The sequence below is a fragment of the Protomyctophum bolini genome (assembly GCF_963924005.1).
Source record: "Protomyctophum bolini genome assembly, chromosome: 12".
In the NCBI taxonomy this organism is placed as follows: Eukaryota; Metazoa; Chordata; class Actinopteri; order Myctophiformes; family Myctophidae; genus Protomyctophum; species Protomyctophum bolini.
This window is the reverse complement of record NC_137873.1, coordinates 24,104,822-24,123,842: the sequence shown is the minus strand read 5'-3', so window position 1 is coordinate 24,123,842 and position 19,021 is coordinate 24,104,822. Positions and strand designations below refer to the sequence as shown.

Here is a 19,021-nt window from a genome sequence, read left to right as displayed (position 1 = left end):
GTGCTGTATGAAGTGCAGGCACAGGCTTAAAACATTTATTTTAAAAAAAATCAGGGAAAAAAAAATCAGTTTATTTATCCAAATTGGTGATCTACAAGCCCACAGAACATTGCAGTATGACATGTTGAGAGCTTGTAGATCTGCTGCCCAAACTCCCCAAAGCCATGTGACCTTGTTGTTTTTAACTCCACCACTGAAATTTGCCACTTTCAATATCATAATTTTATAGCAATACAAGACAATAGCCTTTTATGTCTCAAAACACTGGCCTACCGTTAAATTATTGTCAACTAAATAAATATGAATTAGAAATTAAGACAAATATTGACAATGCTACTGATTGGTTCATTCTTCATTGGCTTGCAGTTAGTTATTGCACATAGCCAAAATGCAATAATAATAATAATAGGCTGGTCAGGATGGGGGGGAAAAGTTGTCCTTTTAGAAAACAGTTGGCTCGCATGCATGCACGCACGCACACACAACACACACACACACACACACGCAGCATGTGGGCACGCACCCACGCGCGCGCGCACACACACACACACACACACACAATCAAAGAACCGTTTACAGCTGCAGTAAGTTTGTTTGCAGCGTTAGCATAGGAGCTAGCGTTGGCTAATGTAGGTCTACCACTGTTACACCTTCTGTCCCTCTCAGTGTGGATTTTATTTTTGTTAATGCAAGATGAAAACAGCAATGCTTATGGTTACAAGGTTAGTATTACTCCTTCTAGCCCTCTCTCTTTTTACTCCGTGTGTGTGGAACTCAGGGAGGGAGGAGCAGGCACAGCGTGCTGTGCTCTGTGTGTGTCTACTCCTCCTCTGTGTTACAGACACGCAGCTAAGCTATATACATCTCCTTATAACCGTACTCTACCGGATTTTCAATGAGAGTGGAGTGGTTGTTGTACTTTTTTTGCGCATTTATGACAAAATATAATAATCGGCCGTTTTTTCCCGATTATTACCGATACCGATATTAATAAAAAACATGAATATCGATCACTACTCGAGTGTACAGGGTTTGATGAGGTCAGATCAACATATGGAATGTCAGAACAGGTCAGCTCCATATATGAAGATCTAGAGTGCCCGCGGCAGTGTCTTGAGTGTACAGGGTTTGATGAGGGCCCAGGTAGGGCTGGGCCTTAATTTTCAGGCCTGTTAAGAACTCTAGTTTTCGTCCCGGGCGCGGCTGCACTAATTACTTTGGGGCAGGCTAGAGTTTAAATGGATCAGTCAAAAGTGAGACATCGAAGAGGAAGAATGGAGATATGGAGCTGACCATATAATGGTCAGGCCTGGGGGTGACTGACTGACTGACGGGAAATGCACGATTTTATAGTAAATTTGACCTGTGGTTGAAATTAAATACATGCTGGTGCTGAGCCAAACTGCAAAAACAGAATCATTGAAAACAAGATGGGGGCTTGCAACTCACTTTTAAATGCGCCAATTTTGTCTTTTCCAAGTCTTTCTTGTAAAGTACTGCAAGGTCGAAATGTTGTCTTATTGCTGCTGTGCTGTGAGTAAAATTGGAGCATTTATTATTTATACTGTGTACCAGTAATAATCGTACATTTTCAGCACTACAATTCAGAGCACAGGGTTCTAAGGACGGTGTCAGTCGGTTCAAACAACACCCGGTTGAGTGGAGCTTCTAGAATTAGTCTTGTTTTGTTACTTGCATCACTTACCAGCATCCATATTCTTGGGGGCACATTTGCCAAAAATAGTCGATCTACAAGCTCGCAACACGTTTGAGCTTGTATATCTGATATTTGGGACGAAGATATTTCGTGGGGAAAAAGTACAGAGCTAGCCATCTCGGTCCAGAGCGTGTTAACTGGTTACGGTTAATTGGCAGTCGGCTGCTGACACCTGTTGCCCAAGACCATCCCATAGTCCACCACTACCTAACATGTTTATCACTGTAATACTGTATGACTTAAGTTCCCTCTGAACCCCAGAATACACAAACGTATACTGTATAAACTCAAATATCATGAAGACTTTTTAATGTTTTTTTGTGGCTTTCGCCTTTATTTTTTATATATTTTATGAAGGGAAAGACAGTAGGCTGACAGGAAATGGGGAGAGAGATGGGGGGAAGACATGCAGTAAAGGCCATCAGGATCGGGAGTCGAACCCGCGGCACACTTCCAGACTGGATTGCCAGCCAAGGTCCCTGGACCGCTGAGCCATGGCCCAGGCCCATGAAGACATTTTGAATAATTATTTTGGGGAGCAACCATGATTCATATACCCACAATTTTAATAAACGGCGATTTGCAGAAGGTTTGGTTTGAGCAGGAAACGAGCTCTGGGGTCCCTGCAGTTAGCAGTGACCCCGTTGGCCCGTGATCAAATGCTCCTCCTCAGCAGAATACCATGAGTCCTCTGTCCTCCCTGTCCTCCCTCTCCTCCTCCTCCTCCTCGGCACCACTCTGCACCACCCGCCACCCCAGGCACCCCCCCTACCCCACCCGCCACCCCAGGCACCCCCCCTACCCCCCTGTCACCCGCCAACCCCCTACCCCGCCAAACCCCCCCGCCACCCCAGGCGGACCCCCTACCCCCCCGTCACCCCCGCCAACTCCCCTACCCCTCCAAACCCCCGCCACCCCAGGCACCCCACCTGCCACCCCAGGCACCCCCCCCTACCCCTCCAAAACCCCCCACCCCACCCCACCCGCCACCCCAGGCACCCCCCCTACCCCTCCAAACCCCCCCCACCCCACCTGCCACCCCAGGCACCCCCCCTACCCCACCCGCCACCCCAGGCACCCCCCCTACCCCTCCAAAACCCCCCCCACCCCAGGCACCTCCCCTACACCTATAGTCTTTGGTATGACCTGGGGATCGAGCCCCAATCTCCCAGTCTCAGGGAGGACACTCTAACCACAAGGCCACTGAGCTGGTTCAATCTCCCAGTCTCAGGGAGGACACTCTAACCACAAGGCCATTGAGCTGCTGGTTGCCTGCTTCAATCTCCCAGTCTCAGGGAGGACACTCTAAACCACAAGGCCACTGAGCTGGTTCAAATGGCAGTACATTTTCTGAATGGTCAGATTGTCAGAATCTACAAGACAAGCACATAGGCTATTTTCATATAGTTTCCATAACTAGAAAATGTAATGGAGTCAAGTACAATAGTATAATAGTACACAATATTTGAAAAGTAGTAGAAAGTCATCGGCTTGCAAAAGAATATAAAATAGGGAGGGGGGTTTGAAAGGAAAAAGATGTGAAGCCGGGAGTGAAATAAAAGCCAAGGAAGGGAAATGGAAGAGAGGTGGAATGAGAAGGACCGGAGGAAAGGAAGAGAGGTGGAATGAGAAGGACCGGAGGAAAGGAAGGAAGAAAGGAGAACAATTGATACGGTGCACTCTGGAGGAAGGCATTTCTGTGGCGTGCACGGATGCCGTCCTTCAACGCACGCACAGTCGCCACACTAAACATAAACACATGTAAGCTGGTTGTAAGCATGCATTTTCCTCCTGAAACACACACACACACACACATGCGCGCGCGCGCGTGTGCGCGCGAGCGCGCGCACACACACACACACACACACACACACACACACACACACACACACACACACACACACATTGAGTCATCTCTCGTCTCAGCCCCGGCTATTCATGCATTCTCTCGCTGTCTGCTTGGCCGCTGGGTGAGTGAATCGGGGCGAAAACCAAGTCGCTCCTATTTTTAGCCCCATGCTCGACTGGAGGCATGGAAAGGGGAACCGACAGGAGCTGTGGACACGCGAGGGAGGGAGAGAGTGGAGAGAGAACATACAGAATGTATGAGAGAGAGAGAGAGAGAGAGAGAAAGAGAGAGAGGCAGAAAGAGGAGGGGCTTGTTTGTGTGAAGTTCTGCAACTGTGTCTGCTTGGCTCAGTGTTCTGCAATCTGCATGGAGGTCACATTGCTGGGAGTCTTTGGTCCTGAACTGACTGAGCTGCATGCGCTCCAACTTTGTCTGCATGGGAGGAGGAGGGCACAGGACAGGACAGCTACAGCACAGCACAGAACAGAACAGCAGAGGGCTGGACACAGCACGGGACAGAACAGCAGAGGGCTGGACACAGCACAGGACAGAATAGCAGAGGGCTGGACACAGCACAGGACAGAACAGCAGAGGGCTGGACACAGCACAGGACAGAACAGCAGAGGGCTGGACACAGCACAGGACAGAACAGCAGAGGGCTGGACACAGCACAGGACAGAACAGCAGAGGGCTGGACACAGCACAGGACAGAACAGCAGAGGGCTGGACACAGCACAGGACAGAACAGCAGAGGGCTGGACACAGCACAGATCACAGCCCAGGGCTCAGCCTGCCTCACACCATCAGTACAGCCTCACATAATGGCCAGGGCAACACTCTCTCCCTCCTGACCGAGAGCTCTCAACATTCGTGCCATTTCTTTTTGAGTCTCTCTCCCTTCCAAATCCACTCTCATTCTCTTGTCACGTTATCAGTGCCACATGAACGGCAGTTGTTGTTCTTCTATACGTGAGTCGTGAGTGTGGGTGAAGCTATAGGCGAGGGGCTTGCCTTGCGCGCGCGGGGAGGATCGTTGCCCCTCCGCGATGGAACGCGACAGATGTGCATCGGGGACTGTAGCAGGAGGCTTTTCTCTCTTCCTCTCCTGGGTCTGGATCCGTGAAGGAGTGTCTTCTGCTCTGCTCTGTCTGGGCATTCCCTCTGCCGCTGCCGTTGTCCAACTGGGAATATCGCTGCTCTGAATGTAGCTGAAAGGAGAGCCAGCCAACTCTAAGCATTTAAACACACACGCACGCACGCACGCAGGCGTGCACACACACACACACACACACACACACACACACACACCTTTTTGCACTTACGCTCACCCAGACTTAAGGAATTCAGGATGCGGCGCTTTGACAAGCTAAAAAAATCCTTCCCCTTCCTGGCACACTTTCATGTTTACAGAGTAAGTCTGTCTGTCTGTCTGTCTGTCTGTCTGTCTGTCTGTCTGTCTGTCTGTCTGTCTGTCTGTCTGTCTGTCTGTCTTCACCTGGTCCTCAGTGACAGCAGTCAAGCACTGTACAGTATGTACAGTAAGACGTAACGATAGAAGCTAGGATTTCAATGTGGTTAGCAGCGTGTATAACCACTGACCTATCTGTCCTACAGTATCTACACTGGGCCAGTTGGAAATCTGTCTTTTCTAATAAAGACAGGGTTTATTTTCCTTTGTATGCGACTGTATGTTACGCTACACTGTGTGTGTGTGTGTGTGTGTGTGTGTGTGTGTGTGTGTGTGTGCGTGCGTGTGTGTGTGTGTGTGTGTGTTACTGTGTTAGTGTCCAGCTGGTCTGCAGCAGTCCCCACCTAGGGAAGGTTGTTGTTATTGCAGCAGGATGTTGTAGCAGGGCAGAGCTGACCTGTGTGTGTGTGTGTGTGTGTGTGTGTGTGTGTGTGCGTGCGCATGAATGAGTTCAGTCCAGAGGCATTCCTCTCCAGAGACCTCATGTTGCTTCCCCTCCATCTAAAATTCCTCCATCCCTCATTCTGCTCTCTCACTTTCTCTCTCTCTCTCTCTTTCTCTCTCTCTCTCTCTCTCTCTCTCTCTCTCTCTCTCTCTCTCTCTCTCTCTCTCTCTCTCTCTCTCTCTCTCTCTCTCTCTCTCTCTCTCTTTCTCTCACTTTATTTCTCTTTTCTCTCACTTTGTTTCTCTCTGTCTCTCACTTTGTTTCTCTCTGTCTCTCTCTCTCTTTCTCTCACTTTGTTTCTCTCACTTGGTTTCTCTCTGTCAGTCGGTGTGTTCACAACCTCGAGGGTTTGGTTCCAGTGAGAATATGTGATAAATGAGCTGCATTCGCTGCATATCTCCATGTCTTTCCTCTTCTTAAAGCTACGTCCTCTCTCCCATTCGCTGCATATCTCCATGCCTCCATGTCTTTCCTCTTCTTAAAGCTATGTCCTCTCTCCCATTCGCTGCATATCTCCATGTCTTTCCTCTTCTTAAAGCTACGTCCTCTCTCCCATTCGCTGCATATCTCCATGCCTCCATGTCTTTCCTCTTCCTAAAGCTACGTCCTCTCTCCCATTCGCTGCATATCTCCATGCCTCCATGTCTTTCCTCTTCTTAAAGCTACGTCCTCTCTCCCATTCGCTGCATATCTCCATGTCTTTCCTCTTCTTAAAGCTACGGCCTCCCTCCCGATGGAGAGGTAAATGCAATTAGAGCTGTAACGATAACAGTAGGCTATGGGAAAAGCTGCCGACACGGCCATAAAATGCTGGTATCTGTATCGCTGAGTATGGTTGTATATGCCATTCTGATACCATGTTATTTATCACATGATTTTATTTACAATCATATTTTTGATTGTTTCAGTTGATGTTGCACTAACTGTCGTAAGGGTCCATTTGGTTCCATTTGAACACTCAGAGTTACAGACCCTGTAAGGGTCCATTTGGTTCCATTTGAACACGAACCATTTGAACACTCAGAGTTACAGACCCCGTAAGGGTCCATTTGGTTCCATTTGAACACTCAGAGTTACAGACCCTGTAAGGGTCCATTTGGTTCCATTTGAACACTCAGAGTTACAGACCCCGTGCCGTAAGGGTCCATTTGGAACCCCCTCAAGGAACACTGAGGGTGTCTGTAACTCGCTTTGAGAACCACTGTCTTAGATTATTTTTAAATTACTCAATATCGACCGATATGCAAGTATCGCGTTACGCGTATCGGTATCGGGGAAGGAAAAACTGGTATACATCTCTATATTGCAATAAAGATGTCGGTGCATCCAAGTGACCAATCTGGTGCACTGCCTTGCTTCAATTAACTATTGACATTGTGAACAAGTTGCAGTAGGTGTCCTACCCGACACCAACAGTTTTGTTTTAGTTATTTTGTGGGGAGATGATAGTGAAGTGACTTTTAAGACCTTTTTAATACCTCAAAAGATATTAGGATCGGTAACTCTGAGAGTGTACGGATGACGTGTCCATTTGGTTCCATACACACTCAGAGTTATGGAGGGATAACGGGTCCATTTGGTTCCATACACAGTTATGGGGTCCATCCGTGGCCTTGAAACGAACCACTGCTCTAGAGTTGACAGGGATCTGGTGGAGGACATTCCCTGCCACGCACTGAGCTCCATTCATGCCCTGACGCCACGCGGGGCCCCCTGGTGCTGAGGAGGAATGTGCCCGTGCCTTGTTAAATGTCACACCTATGGATGGACAGGACATGGCATTCTGCTTCCTCCTCTGCACTCCATTAGACCCGATCACTCCACGATGGCGTCACCGCTCCCTCTGCTCACCCTGTCCCTCCACTGTCCTCCCTCTGCTCACCCCATCCCTCCACCGTCCTCCCTCTGCTCACCCTGTCCCTCTTCCCTCCTCCACTGTCCTCCCTCTGCTCACCCTGTCCCTCTTCCCTCCTCCACTGTCCTCCCTCTGCTCACCCTGTCCCTCCACCCTCCTCCCTCTGCTCACCCCGTCCCTCCACCCTCCTCCACCCTCCTCCCTCTGCTCACCCCGTCCCTCCACCCTCCTCCACTGTCCTCCCTCTGCTCACCCTGTCCCTCCACCCTCCTCCACCCTCCTCCCTCTGCTCACCCTGTCCCTCTTCCCTCCTCCACTGTCCTCCCTCTGCTCACCCTGTCCCTCCACCCTCCTCCCTCTGCTCACCCTGTCCCTCCACCCTCCTCCCTCTGCTCACCCTGTCCCTCCACCCTCCTCCCTCTGCTCACCCCGTCCCTCCACCCTCCTCCCTCTGCTCACCCCGTCCCTCCACCCTCCTCCACCCTCCTCCCTCTGCTCACCCCATCCCTCCACCGTCCTCCCTCTGCTCACCCCGTCCCTCCACCCTCCTCCCTCTGCTCACCCTGTCCCTCCACCCTCCTCCACCCTCCTCCCTCTGCTCACCCTGTCCCTCCACCCTCCTCCCTCTGCTCACCCTGTCCCTCCACCCTCCTCCACCCTCCTCCCTCTGCTCACCCCGTCCCTCCACCCTCCTCCACCCTCCTCCCTCTGCTCACCCCATCCCTCCACCGTCCTCCCTCTGCTCACCCCGTCCCTCCACCCTCCTCCCTCTGCTCACCCTGTCCCTCCACCCTCCTCCCTCTGCTCACCCTGTCCCTCCACCCTCCTCCCTCTGCTCACCCTGTCCCTCCACCCTCCTCCCTCTGCTCACCCTGTCCCTCCACCCTCCTCCCTCTGCTCACCCCGTCCCTCCACCCTCCTCCCTCTGCTCACCCCGTCCCTCCACCCTCCTCCACCCTCCTCCCTCTGCTCACCCTGTCCCTCCACCCTCCTCCACCCTCCTCCCTCTGCTCACCCTGTCCCTCCACCCTCCTCCACCCTCCTCCCTCTGCTCACCCCGTCCCTCCACCCTCCTCCCTCTGCTCACCCCGTCCCTCCACCCTCCTCCCACCGACCTAAAGGGCTCTGACAAACTGCAGAGATGCTAGGCCTGATCTGCTATTTTTCAATAGCTAAATTATAACATAATGTTTAAAACACCAAAAGGGGTTCCCGCCCAAAATGGGTTAAAGTAGACGTTCCCAAAGTTTTTTAGCTCAAGACCCAAAAGAGAAATTAGACAAAGTGTGGCGTTGTGAGTGAGCTTGTAGATCTGATATTTTCTCTACTTCTTGAACTTTTTTTATTCATTTATATTTTTTAAGAAGACCGGTGCACATGCACCTCAAAGGTTAGTGACGTAGGTGCGTAGGACAACCAGGAAGGGCCAAATGTTCAGAAAAATATGATATCAACCCAAAGAAAAGGGTCCTGGAACTTGTTAAATGGATGCTCTTTATTAAATCGACGTTTTGGTTGTTGGACCTTCATCAGAACAAACGTGTTTTTGTCCCGATGACAACTCTAACTGCATAGTACAGCTACAGTAACGTCTAAGTCGTTAGCAGGGCTTAATATGTTTAGCATTTTACATTGTTGGCAGTGTTGTCTGCTGGTGACAGTGGTGACAGTGAAAGTCGACATGGAACTGATCATGCCATGAGGCTAGTGTAAAATCTGTTTGGAATGGATGAGGATCTTCGAAATGGGGTCAAGTGTGTGTGTCCTACAGTCCTGCCCGGTGTGTTTGTGGCAGAACTGAAGAAGTAGGAGATTGAACCTGGCTCTTTGACCTGCTGCACACATGGGCCTCAGATGTGTCAAGTCTTGGAAAGGGCTCTGAGGATGTTGGCTTACGTCTTTGGCACTTTCCAGAGAAGTCGCATCCATATGACAAGCCAGGGAGTGTGTATTCATTCGGCAAGTATGGAGGGCGATGGGAGGAAAGAGACTAAATCTGTATGGCACAGCATTCACATAAATATACCATGTAGCTTATTACTGTTGGACAAAAACAAAAACAATCATGTGTGAAACAGACATGAAGATGCATGCATGAACAGACACACACTTAGAAACTACTGAACTATTGAACAGAAATCAAGCAAAGTAATACTGATGTCAGTCATGTTGACAGTCAGGGACAACTGGAAATGTGGGCTTTGGTATCACCTAAATATTCACAAGTCTAATACACACATTTTATCTTAAATATCCAGTATAAAACAGTTGTATAACAGTTGTTTTTCACTGTTTTTTGTTTGTTCTTGTGTTTGTTTGTTGTTGGACTTCTGTTACATGGTGTTTACTCTGATTCACAGCACTGCTGCTAAACACTATTGAACTAGGCAAGCGGATACTTCTTGCAGACCCTCGCTACTGTAATTAATTTAGATGTATTGCCCTTTAAGTTCCATTATACTGCTGTTCGGCTATTGTGCAAGCGTTGGAGTGTGTTGTGGGAGTAAGTGTGGAAGAGACACTGCAGGGTTGGCTGATGCTATAGGACGTGCTGTACCATATTAGTTCTGCCTCTCCTTTTGTGTCATGATGAATAATATTGTTGCACCTGATATAATTAGTAATTAGTTTATAATATAGCTGGCTGACTTTGTGATCCAAACTTCTCTTCTCTTCTCTTCTCTTCTCTTCTCTTCTCTTCTCTTCTCTTCTCTTCTCTTCTCTTCTCTTCTCTTCTCTTCTCTTCTCTTCTCTTCTCTTCTCTTCTCTTCTTTTCTGGTGGCAGGATTGGAAAATTAGACGAGTCCTTTTGATTTTGTGTTTTATATTGCCAATGGATTCGAGGTTAAGTTTCCCACCAAGGTGTGTCAGAAGCAGATCCAGACTTTACAGAGGTCTACAATAAGTACTACTTATTGTCGTGTGGAAACCTATAGTACACCATTAGTTTTCAGGAAATGGCTGAAAGAACCTGCTTCCAATGGATCAGTGCAGTTAGTATTTTAGTCACAGACTCGTGTTAATGCTTTTCATTGGTTAAGATATAAAAAGCCACAGACAGACTTTTTTTAATTATCTTTTTTATTGCATGCAATTGTGAACGATAGCCAAGTCAGACGTTGTATCCATTGGCCAATCATACGGTTCACTGCTGCTCAACGGGCAGTGTAAGTGTGAGCGGTGGTCGGGAGATGAACACTGTGTTTAAAGGCTTGAAGAGCATTGTCTGTGATGGAACCAACTACCGTTCCAACCCCGAACAGCTGTACTTCATCACTTTCAACAAATGCAAACTCAGTTTGCGCGATACGGACATCGTCGTTAATGACGTTTTATTATCGTCTCTGTCGAGTGGAAACCTCATTTGTCCAAAACTGATTTCTTTCAGGATTCAAATACAAAAATAGCAAAAGTAGCAGATCTACTTTTTTCGCGACATGTTTGCGGATCTGCTACTTTTAATGTTTTTTGTGACGCTGTAGTATGATCAAGTAGGGCGTTCATTTACAAAAAAATAAACACAAATAGTTTGAACATGGAGATAAAAGGTTTCTGTCCTCAAAGCAACGCTAGGCGTGATGCAGCAGACACTGTGTGGAATTTAAATGGCTGCAGCTGTGACCAATGCTAATTCCAGGGATGCTAATAGCTAGGAGACAGTATAGCCTACGAGACTGTTGCTGTTCCAGGCTACTGACCTACTTGTAGTACCTGCTATTTCTGCTTAACCCATTAAGACCTGAGGCCGATTCTGCAAATGCCTTCTAAATCAGTAGTTCTAAACACATCGTGCCATGGACCCCATGTGGCCACAGAGCTCTGCAAGAAGTGACGCACTGTGAGCTTATATTTGCTGTTTTTGAGAACAACAAAACAGAAGACTACTGACTTGCCCAACAAAACCATTGTACTGGTGCAACATAATGCAGCGTTCTGTATTGTTTCTAGCTCTGTTTTAAAGTTGACCACACACTAATCAGCTTGTTGTTTCAAGGGGTAAAGGGTCCTCATGTCCCTGCGTGGCCACAGCGGTGGATTTGGAGCCAAAGCGTTGCAATAGGAACATATTGCGACATGAGAGGCAGTGTGACCCATTTGAACCCATTAAGACCTGAGTCCGATTCTAGTATTCTACGAATGTCTTTTAAATTGTACAGTTTTCTGGAAAATCTGTTATATCAGTGGTACTCAAACCTTGTTCATGTCAAGGACCCCCAAGATTATATGTATTTTTTTCTAGGGACCCCCAGGAGCAAAGATTTGAGTTAAAAATGTTTGCTTTAAAATCAGGTGAAAATGTACTTGAGTAAAAAAAGTACAACATTTATGGTAAATGGTGCATTTATATAGCGCCTTTATCCAAGGCGCTTTACATAGATTGTGCATTACATTCACCCATTCACACACACACATTCATACACCAATGGCGGCGGAAATGCATGCAAGGCACCAACCAGTACATCAGGAGCAATTCGGGGTTCAGTGTCTTCCTCAAGGACACTTCGACACTAACTCTGGGGGAGCCCGGGTTTGAACTGCAACCTTGCGGTTACCATCCGGCCACTCTACCCGAATGTAGAGTGGCTGGAATGTCCCGTTTCACAAGTTATCATAATTAACAGCTTGTAGATCGGCTATTTTCTAATTGCCACATTTTAAATAGGGCTGAAGAGGGCTGATTGTATGTTGTGTAATAATAATCAAAATCGATAAATTAACTTAAAAAGTTTTCAAATAATAAGTAGTAAAAAGTACAATATGATTGAGATTTTGGAGTAGAAGTAGAAGTATTGAAAGTTGTCAAAACTCGCAGTACTTGCAGTAGGCTACTTGTCAGGCTCAGAGGCATTGAGCAGAAGGAAGTGGCCCCTAACCAAACCCATTAACGAGTTGACCCCACAGAGAGAGGGCTATGTCCCCCATGACCTTTACTCCATGACCTCTGACCCCTGCTCACACACTACAGGAAATGCCTCACTCACACTGAGCCCAATTACTACTGAACAGAGTCACCCTTTACACCCCCCCCCACACACACACACACACACACAGCACCGGCCCAGTACACTTTCCTGTCTGTCAATCTGTAGGTTGGTTTCACGTGGGCGCTGGCGGGGCAGAAACCATCTCCATTTCTTTGTAATAAAGGAACACCCTTACTTGATCATATACTGCGGTGTCACTGACTGAATCATCAAAAGCAGCAGATCCGCGAGCTCGAAACGTGGCACGAAGAGACACATTCTGAGCTTGTCCATCTGCTATACTTTCCCTTTTTTTCAGGCCCATTTTTAAAGAGACCGGTGGTACGCGTCCTTTAATGGATGCTGTCAGGTTTTGGTGGCAGAATGAGATCTTTTCCCCCCATGTTTACACCCGCGACAGCGTCGACGTTGGATTAGACACATGGCGGTATCGTGTGTCTTTAAATGCCTCAGCGGTCTGTAAGGTCAGACTGTTGTTCTGATAGCGGTTCAAAGGAGGAGCGGTCATATAATGGTATACTTCTCATCCTGTTTCTCTTAAGTCCATGTCATGGGGTTAAGTCTATGATGTGAACCACTGGGGGGGGAGGGGGGGTGGGGGGGTTAGTAATCAAAAGCAGCTGATGTCTAACAAGCCAACAAGGCCCTTGAAAGACTAAGAGAGGGAGAGAGAGAGGAAATCGTGGAAATGTTAACATTATTTTGTTGATGTCCTCTAATTTCCTTTTATGATTCCCAAAAATACAACACATCACAATGTGACACGTTGTTGATCTGATTGTAGATCTGCTATTTTTGGCGAGAGATTTGGTTTAGATTGAAAAAGAAGTAAGGTGCAACAACTCAGGTTTAGAGGGTCTAGGTCGTTAAACTGAAGTGATTTCAAATACTATTACAGTATTCTGAGGCACCCTTGGACTTGCGTCACGGCAACCTAGAGTGCCACAGCACAGCACCCACTTTGAGAAACCCTGCTATAGTGCCTTGACTGAGTAACAGGATGAACAGAACGAGGGGTTGCGGGTTTCAGCAGGTTTTTTAAGGTATAAGGAGACAGAGACGGATGGCGTGTTAAACAGGCGTCGGGGTGTTTGGACGAGGGATGATGGATGTTCTGGCCCTGCGTCTTATTGAGGTATCTAGTGTACACTGCAGTCCAGTGTGTCTTATTGAGGTATCTAGTGTACACTGCAGTCCAGTGTGTCTTATTGAGGTATCTAGTGTACACTGCAGTCCAGTGTGTCTTATTGAGGTATCTAGTGTACACTGCAGTCCAGTGTGTCTTATTGAGGTATCTAGTGTACACTGCAGTCCAGTGTGTCTTATTGAGGTATCTAGTGTACACACCCAGTCCAGTGTATTCTAACCGGAGCTTATGGACGCCAGATGTGCACAATTCGCCTCACGTGGATCCGTCTAGGACCTTCCTCTGTGCGTGCGTGCGTGCGTACGTGTATGCGTGCGTGCACGTCTATATGCAACTGTCTTTCTGTCCAAAATGCAGCGATTTAAATGGTTCTCTGATGTGTTAAGTAATCTGATCTGTAACTGTTCCAAGTGAAACTCTTGTATTCAGACATTTACTTGAATACTAATGATCTACAAGCTCAGAACGCCTCGCAGTGCGAGGCATTGGGAGCTTGTAGATCTGCTATTTTCACAATATCTATCTGTGGAAGCGAGTCAAACTAAATGCAATGCCTACATTTCCAAGTGCTTGTCAGGGTGTGTGTGTGTGTGTGTGTGTGTGCACGCGTGTGTGTGTGTGTGTGTGTGTGTGTGTGTGTGTGTGTGTGTGTGTGTGTGTGTGTGTGTGTGTGTGTGTGTGTGTGTGTGTGGGGGGGGGTCCCCAGTTCAAATCTGATTATTTTGGGAGGTCATGACCTGAAAAGGTTGAGAACCACTGGTGTAAACTACTGACAACGTTCTAGGTATGCGTAGGCTGGGAGACCGCAGGCGTTCTGTTTTAGGGTATACGACGTGATAGAAGGCTGCAGAGCAGAGGGGCTCCGTTGGCCTCAGTTTATTATTCTACAGTGTTTTTCTCTGCACGCCAGCAGCGTGTGTGAGTCACATGAGGTCAGAAGAAAGTATTTTTATATCACTTAGCACCTTTTTATGGAGCCATTAAGTGCATTTTGGCGTGAGGCTCCGTGAGGGCGATTTTCTATTTTCCACTTTGTCCTGCACGATAAATTAACTCGGCGTTCGTTTAAATCCAAGAGGGCCCACGCACACGTCCATTTTTACACTGGCGTGTTAACAATCCCATAAATGGCCCACAGATTTGGGTCAGGATAAGACCGATGCACATGTGTGTAAATGTTATTCAGCCACTTAAACCACAGTACCCTATTCTGGGTAGGTACTGTCGATAATAATACACATTCTCTTCTCTGTTATTGTGGGGAAAGCTTTCTCTGAAAATAACCGACCGACAAGCTTGTCAGGTTTAAGCTTTCCCCACAATATGGATTATTGTTTTTTATTTTGACCCTCGGTTCTCTTGTTATTGTCCATTGAAAATAGCATGTCTGGCCAAAAATGGAGAGCCAAGGAAGCAAGGCGAGATTATTATTATATTTCAAATCCAAGAACACGGAAGTCAACGGTGAATGAGATTTTGCGATCGCGGGATCTCCCGTTTTCCTGTATGACTGAGGGTTATGATTGATGGTTAGGGTGACTTATGTTGGCGCCATCTAACTAAAAACACACAACAGACGTCCAAAGGCGTTTGTTTTCTGGGTGTGTTTTCAGAATGTCTATCCTGACGTACAGTCTGTTCTCTGGGTGTGTTTTCAGAATGTCTATCCTGACGTACAGTCTGTTTTCTGCGTGTATTTTCAGAAACTGGGCAGTAGCATGCAGTGTGAGGAAGGCTCAGAATGTCTATCCTGACGTACAGTCTGTTTTCTGCGTGTATTTTCAGAAACTGGGCAGTAGCATGCAGTGTGAGGAAGGCTCAGAATGTCTATCCTGACGTACAGTCTGTTTTCTGCGTGTATTTTCAGAAACTGGGCAGTAGCATGCAGTGTGAGGAAGGCTCAGAATGTCTATCCTGACGTACAGTCTGTTTTCTGCATGTATTTTCAGAAACTGGGCAGTAGCATGCAGTGTGAGGAAGGCTCAGAATGTCTATCCTGACGTACAGTCTGTTTTCTGCGTGTATTTTCAGAAACTGGGCAGTAGCATGCAGTGTGAGGAAGGCTCAGAATGGCTGCTGGAGCTGCTGATGGAGGTGCAGTTACAGCAGTACTTCCTGCGGATCCGCGACGACCTCAATGTCACACGGCTCTCGCACTTTGACTACGTCAAGAACGAAGACCTGGAGAAGATCGGCATGGGCCGGCCAGGTGAGTGGCTGTGTGTGTGTGTGTGTGTGTGTGTGTGTGTGTGTGTGTGTGTGTGTGTGTGTGTGTGTGTGTGTGTGTGTGTGTGTGTGTGTGTGTGTGTGTGTGTGTGTGTGTGTGTGTGTGTGTGTGTGTGTGTGTGTGTGTGTGTGTGTGTGTGTGTGTGTGTGTGTGTGTGTGTGTGTGTGTGTCTGTGTCTGTGTCTGTGTCTGGTAGTTCTGTTGTCTGTTAGTGCTGCAGGGTCCCGTTATCTTGGAACACACCAATTACTATTCTTTTTTTGTCTATTGGTTCCCATGTTCACTGCACAGATTGTGTTGTTCATTGCGATCAACTCAATCTGTGCCAATGTCATGATGCAATTTCTTGTAGATTGGTACTGCCAGAGTTCAATGGGGGCATGGAATGGGTTTAAGCTAAAGTGACAGTCCCTGTGCACGTCTGAAGACAGACAGTGGGTCACCACCAGACAACAAGTCAAAGCCTTCTTCCACTCTGAATTGTTGCACCACTACCACCCGTCCTGAATGTTCTCCATGACCGTTTCCTTTACATCCTGGCTGTGTGCCCGGCCCGGCCTACAGCCTGGCATCCATCCATCCACACACACACTCACTCACTCACACACTCACTCACTCACTCACTCACTCTCAGTGATTCATCTGCTCCCCATTCATACCCCTCCTACCCTTCTGTTGTTCCCCATGTTCTGTCTGTTCCTTGCCTGTGTCTCTATCCTTTCATTGACGTCACTCTCACTTCCAACATCTGAAATTGATTAACACCAATCACTAGTTAAGTATGTTCATATTGTTTGCTGTGCATTTGAAGCTTCTTAATTACTTAATGTAAAGAGGTACAATAGAGCTACAATATAAACCTTTCCCCAGTTATTTTGATGGATAAACAACTAAAGGTAGGTAAAAACTAGCCTCTAGACGTTTCTGTGCTACTCTTTACAAGAGAGGGCGTATTTGAGGACCATGACGGACTGTCTGTGATCTTTACCCCCAGGAACTTGGTTCTACTCACTACCTCCACTGCAGTGTCACTTATGAGGATTGGTGTGTGGCTGTGCTGGTTCCGTCCAAAATCTCGTATAGTAGCCACATGATTACATAGAAACAGATCTAATGTCTGGGGCACAGCTAGTGTTTAAGGACCAGCAAATAAATATGCCAGACATTATGAAGTGACCAGCAGCTACAGACCTCCATACCATGGACCAACCCCAGACTTCCCTTAGCCCTGCGAGTCAGAGATGCTTACCTACACTAAGGTTCTCTGGTTAAACCCAGACATGCTGACGGACTCGTGATTCAGACCTGTCCTCTGTTTGTGGAAGGGATGACATAAGACGGTTGGTCTGACTAGGAACCTAAACTGCTGTGAGAGCAGTGCACAGTGAACGCCCTCCAGAGTCCTGAGATCCTTAAGGGCACTACAACTATGTCGTACACCACTGTTATCTTTATGATTGTGGCGTGGACACTGCTGTACAACACCTCTTAATACAATATGAATATCTTTAGAACGTTATAGTGCTTGGTATGGATGGCCTATTTAGTAACCTAACCGTAACCACATCCAAACCCAGGCCTAAAGATTAATCATACATATTAGACCATGGACACTCGGGACACACCAGTAAGGAACACATGGACAGCTTTATAACTTTACAACCTTCATGAAGGTCGGCCATAGATCTACTGAAAGACATTTCTGTCTCTCTGCCACAGAGGTCGGCCATAGATCTACTGAAAGACATTTCTGTCTCTCTGCCACAGAGAGACAGAAGGTCGGCCATAGATCTACTGAAAGACATTTCTGTCTCTCTGCCACAGAGAGACAGAAGGTCGGCCATAGATCTACTGAAAGACATTTCTGTCTCTTTGCTACAGAGAGACAGAAGGTCGGCCATAGATCTACTGAAAGACATTTCTGTCTCTCTGCCACAGAGAGACAGAAAGCAGCCACTGCCAGTGCCTTTCTTCTGCCATGCATTTCTATGGTAAAATAATGCAGGGATGCCAGGGATGTGCACACACACATAGTCATCAAAGCTGGCTTGAGACCCTGCACTTTTACCCGTCTGTAAAAAGCCCTCTCCAGATGATGTGGCATTTCTCACATGTCTCCCCCCTGCTCCGCTCCCTCCACTGGCTCCCGGTCGCTGCCCGCACAGAATACAAAACCCTGATGCTGGCATTCAAAGCAACCAAAGGTATGGCTCCCCCATATCTTGCAAGTATGATCGAACCCTACAAACCCTCCCGCTCACTCAGATCAGCCAACGCAGGGAAGCTGGAAGTACCCTCACTAAAAACGCCGGGACAACGCTCCACACGTCCCAAACTCTTCTCCCTTCTGGCTCCAAAACTGTGGAATGCACTTCCCATTGCAGTCAGAACTGCAGCATCACTCCCAATCTTCCGCCGCAGTCTGAAAACCCACCTTTTCAGACTCCATCATGGCCCATAGCACTTACCCCACCCCCTTAGATAGCAATTCTAGTAGTCATAGCACGTCATAGTACATATGTGTAGCATAGTAGTATAGATGTATAGCTTATATGTATAGTTTCATTATAGATATTCCACTGTTACTTTCTTAGCTACGCATGTTTCATGATAAATGTCTTTATGTGATGTATTCCCATGCTTTTTGTTCTTGCTTAATGTAAGTCGCTCTGGATTAAGAGCGTCTGCTAAATGCCTAAATTGTAAATTGTAAATTGTAAATTTACTATGGTGGAAAGACATGGTGAACGCCCCCTCTCCATTTACTATACAATTTACAATTTAGGCATTTAGCAGACGCTCTTAATCCAGAGCGACTTACATTAAGCAAGAACAACAAAGCATGGGAATACATCACATAAAAACATTTATCATGAAACATGCGTGAGCTAAGAAAGTAACAGTGGAATATCTATATAATGAAACTATACATTTACTATGGTGTAAATACACGGTGAATGCCCCCTCTCCATATCGTACCTGAAGGAATAGAATAGCCTTTTCCTCTCCTAAACTTGAATGTAACATTTCATGTTGAACCATCATCAACATGAGAAGAAGGGACCCGGTCTGTGGAAAACATTACTGGTCTGATTTAGGTCAAAATGTTTTGCTAAATACAGATAGAAAACCTCTGTCTGAAAGGGTAACTTATTTCTACTGTACAGTAATTGCAGTCCTTCCTTTGGCTCACGCTTTAGGACCAGAACAAATCCTCCGTAACTATACTGTACCACTAATGCCTTTTCAGGGACACAATGGATAATTAGGCACAATAGGAAATGTCACTCGGAGCTGCCTAGTCCTTTGTCTGTGTGTGTGTGTGTGTG

The 19,021-nt window shown here is 47.2% G+C and overlaps 1 protein-coding gene across 2 annotated transcripts in view; it reads left to right on the top strand.

Annotated features, from left to right (window-relative positions):
• The window catches only part of LOC308325061 (activated CDC42 kinase 1-like), a 114,599-nt gene that overhangs the window by 49,440 nt on the left and 46,138 nt on the right, over positions 1-19,021 (top strand). Inside the window, exons 1-2 of one of the 2 annotated variants that reach the window (XM_080777455.1) lie at positions 4,780-4,977; positions 15,498-15,675. In XM_080777455.1, the coding sequence (XP_080633581.1) occupies positions 4,915-4,977; positions 15,498-15,675 (241 nt within the window). In that variant the 5' untranslated portion in view covers positions 4,780-4,914. Of the gene's footprint in view, positions 1-4,779; positions 4,978-15,497; positions 15,676-19,021 lie in introns of those variants that run through there. The other variant, XM_080777456.1, reaches the window with a different exon arrangement.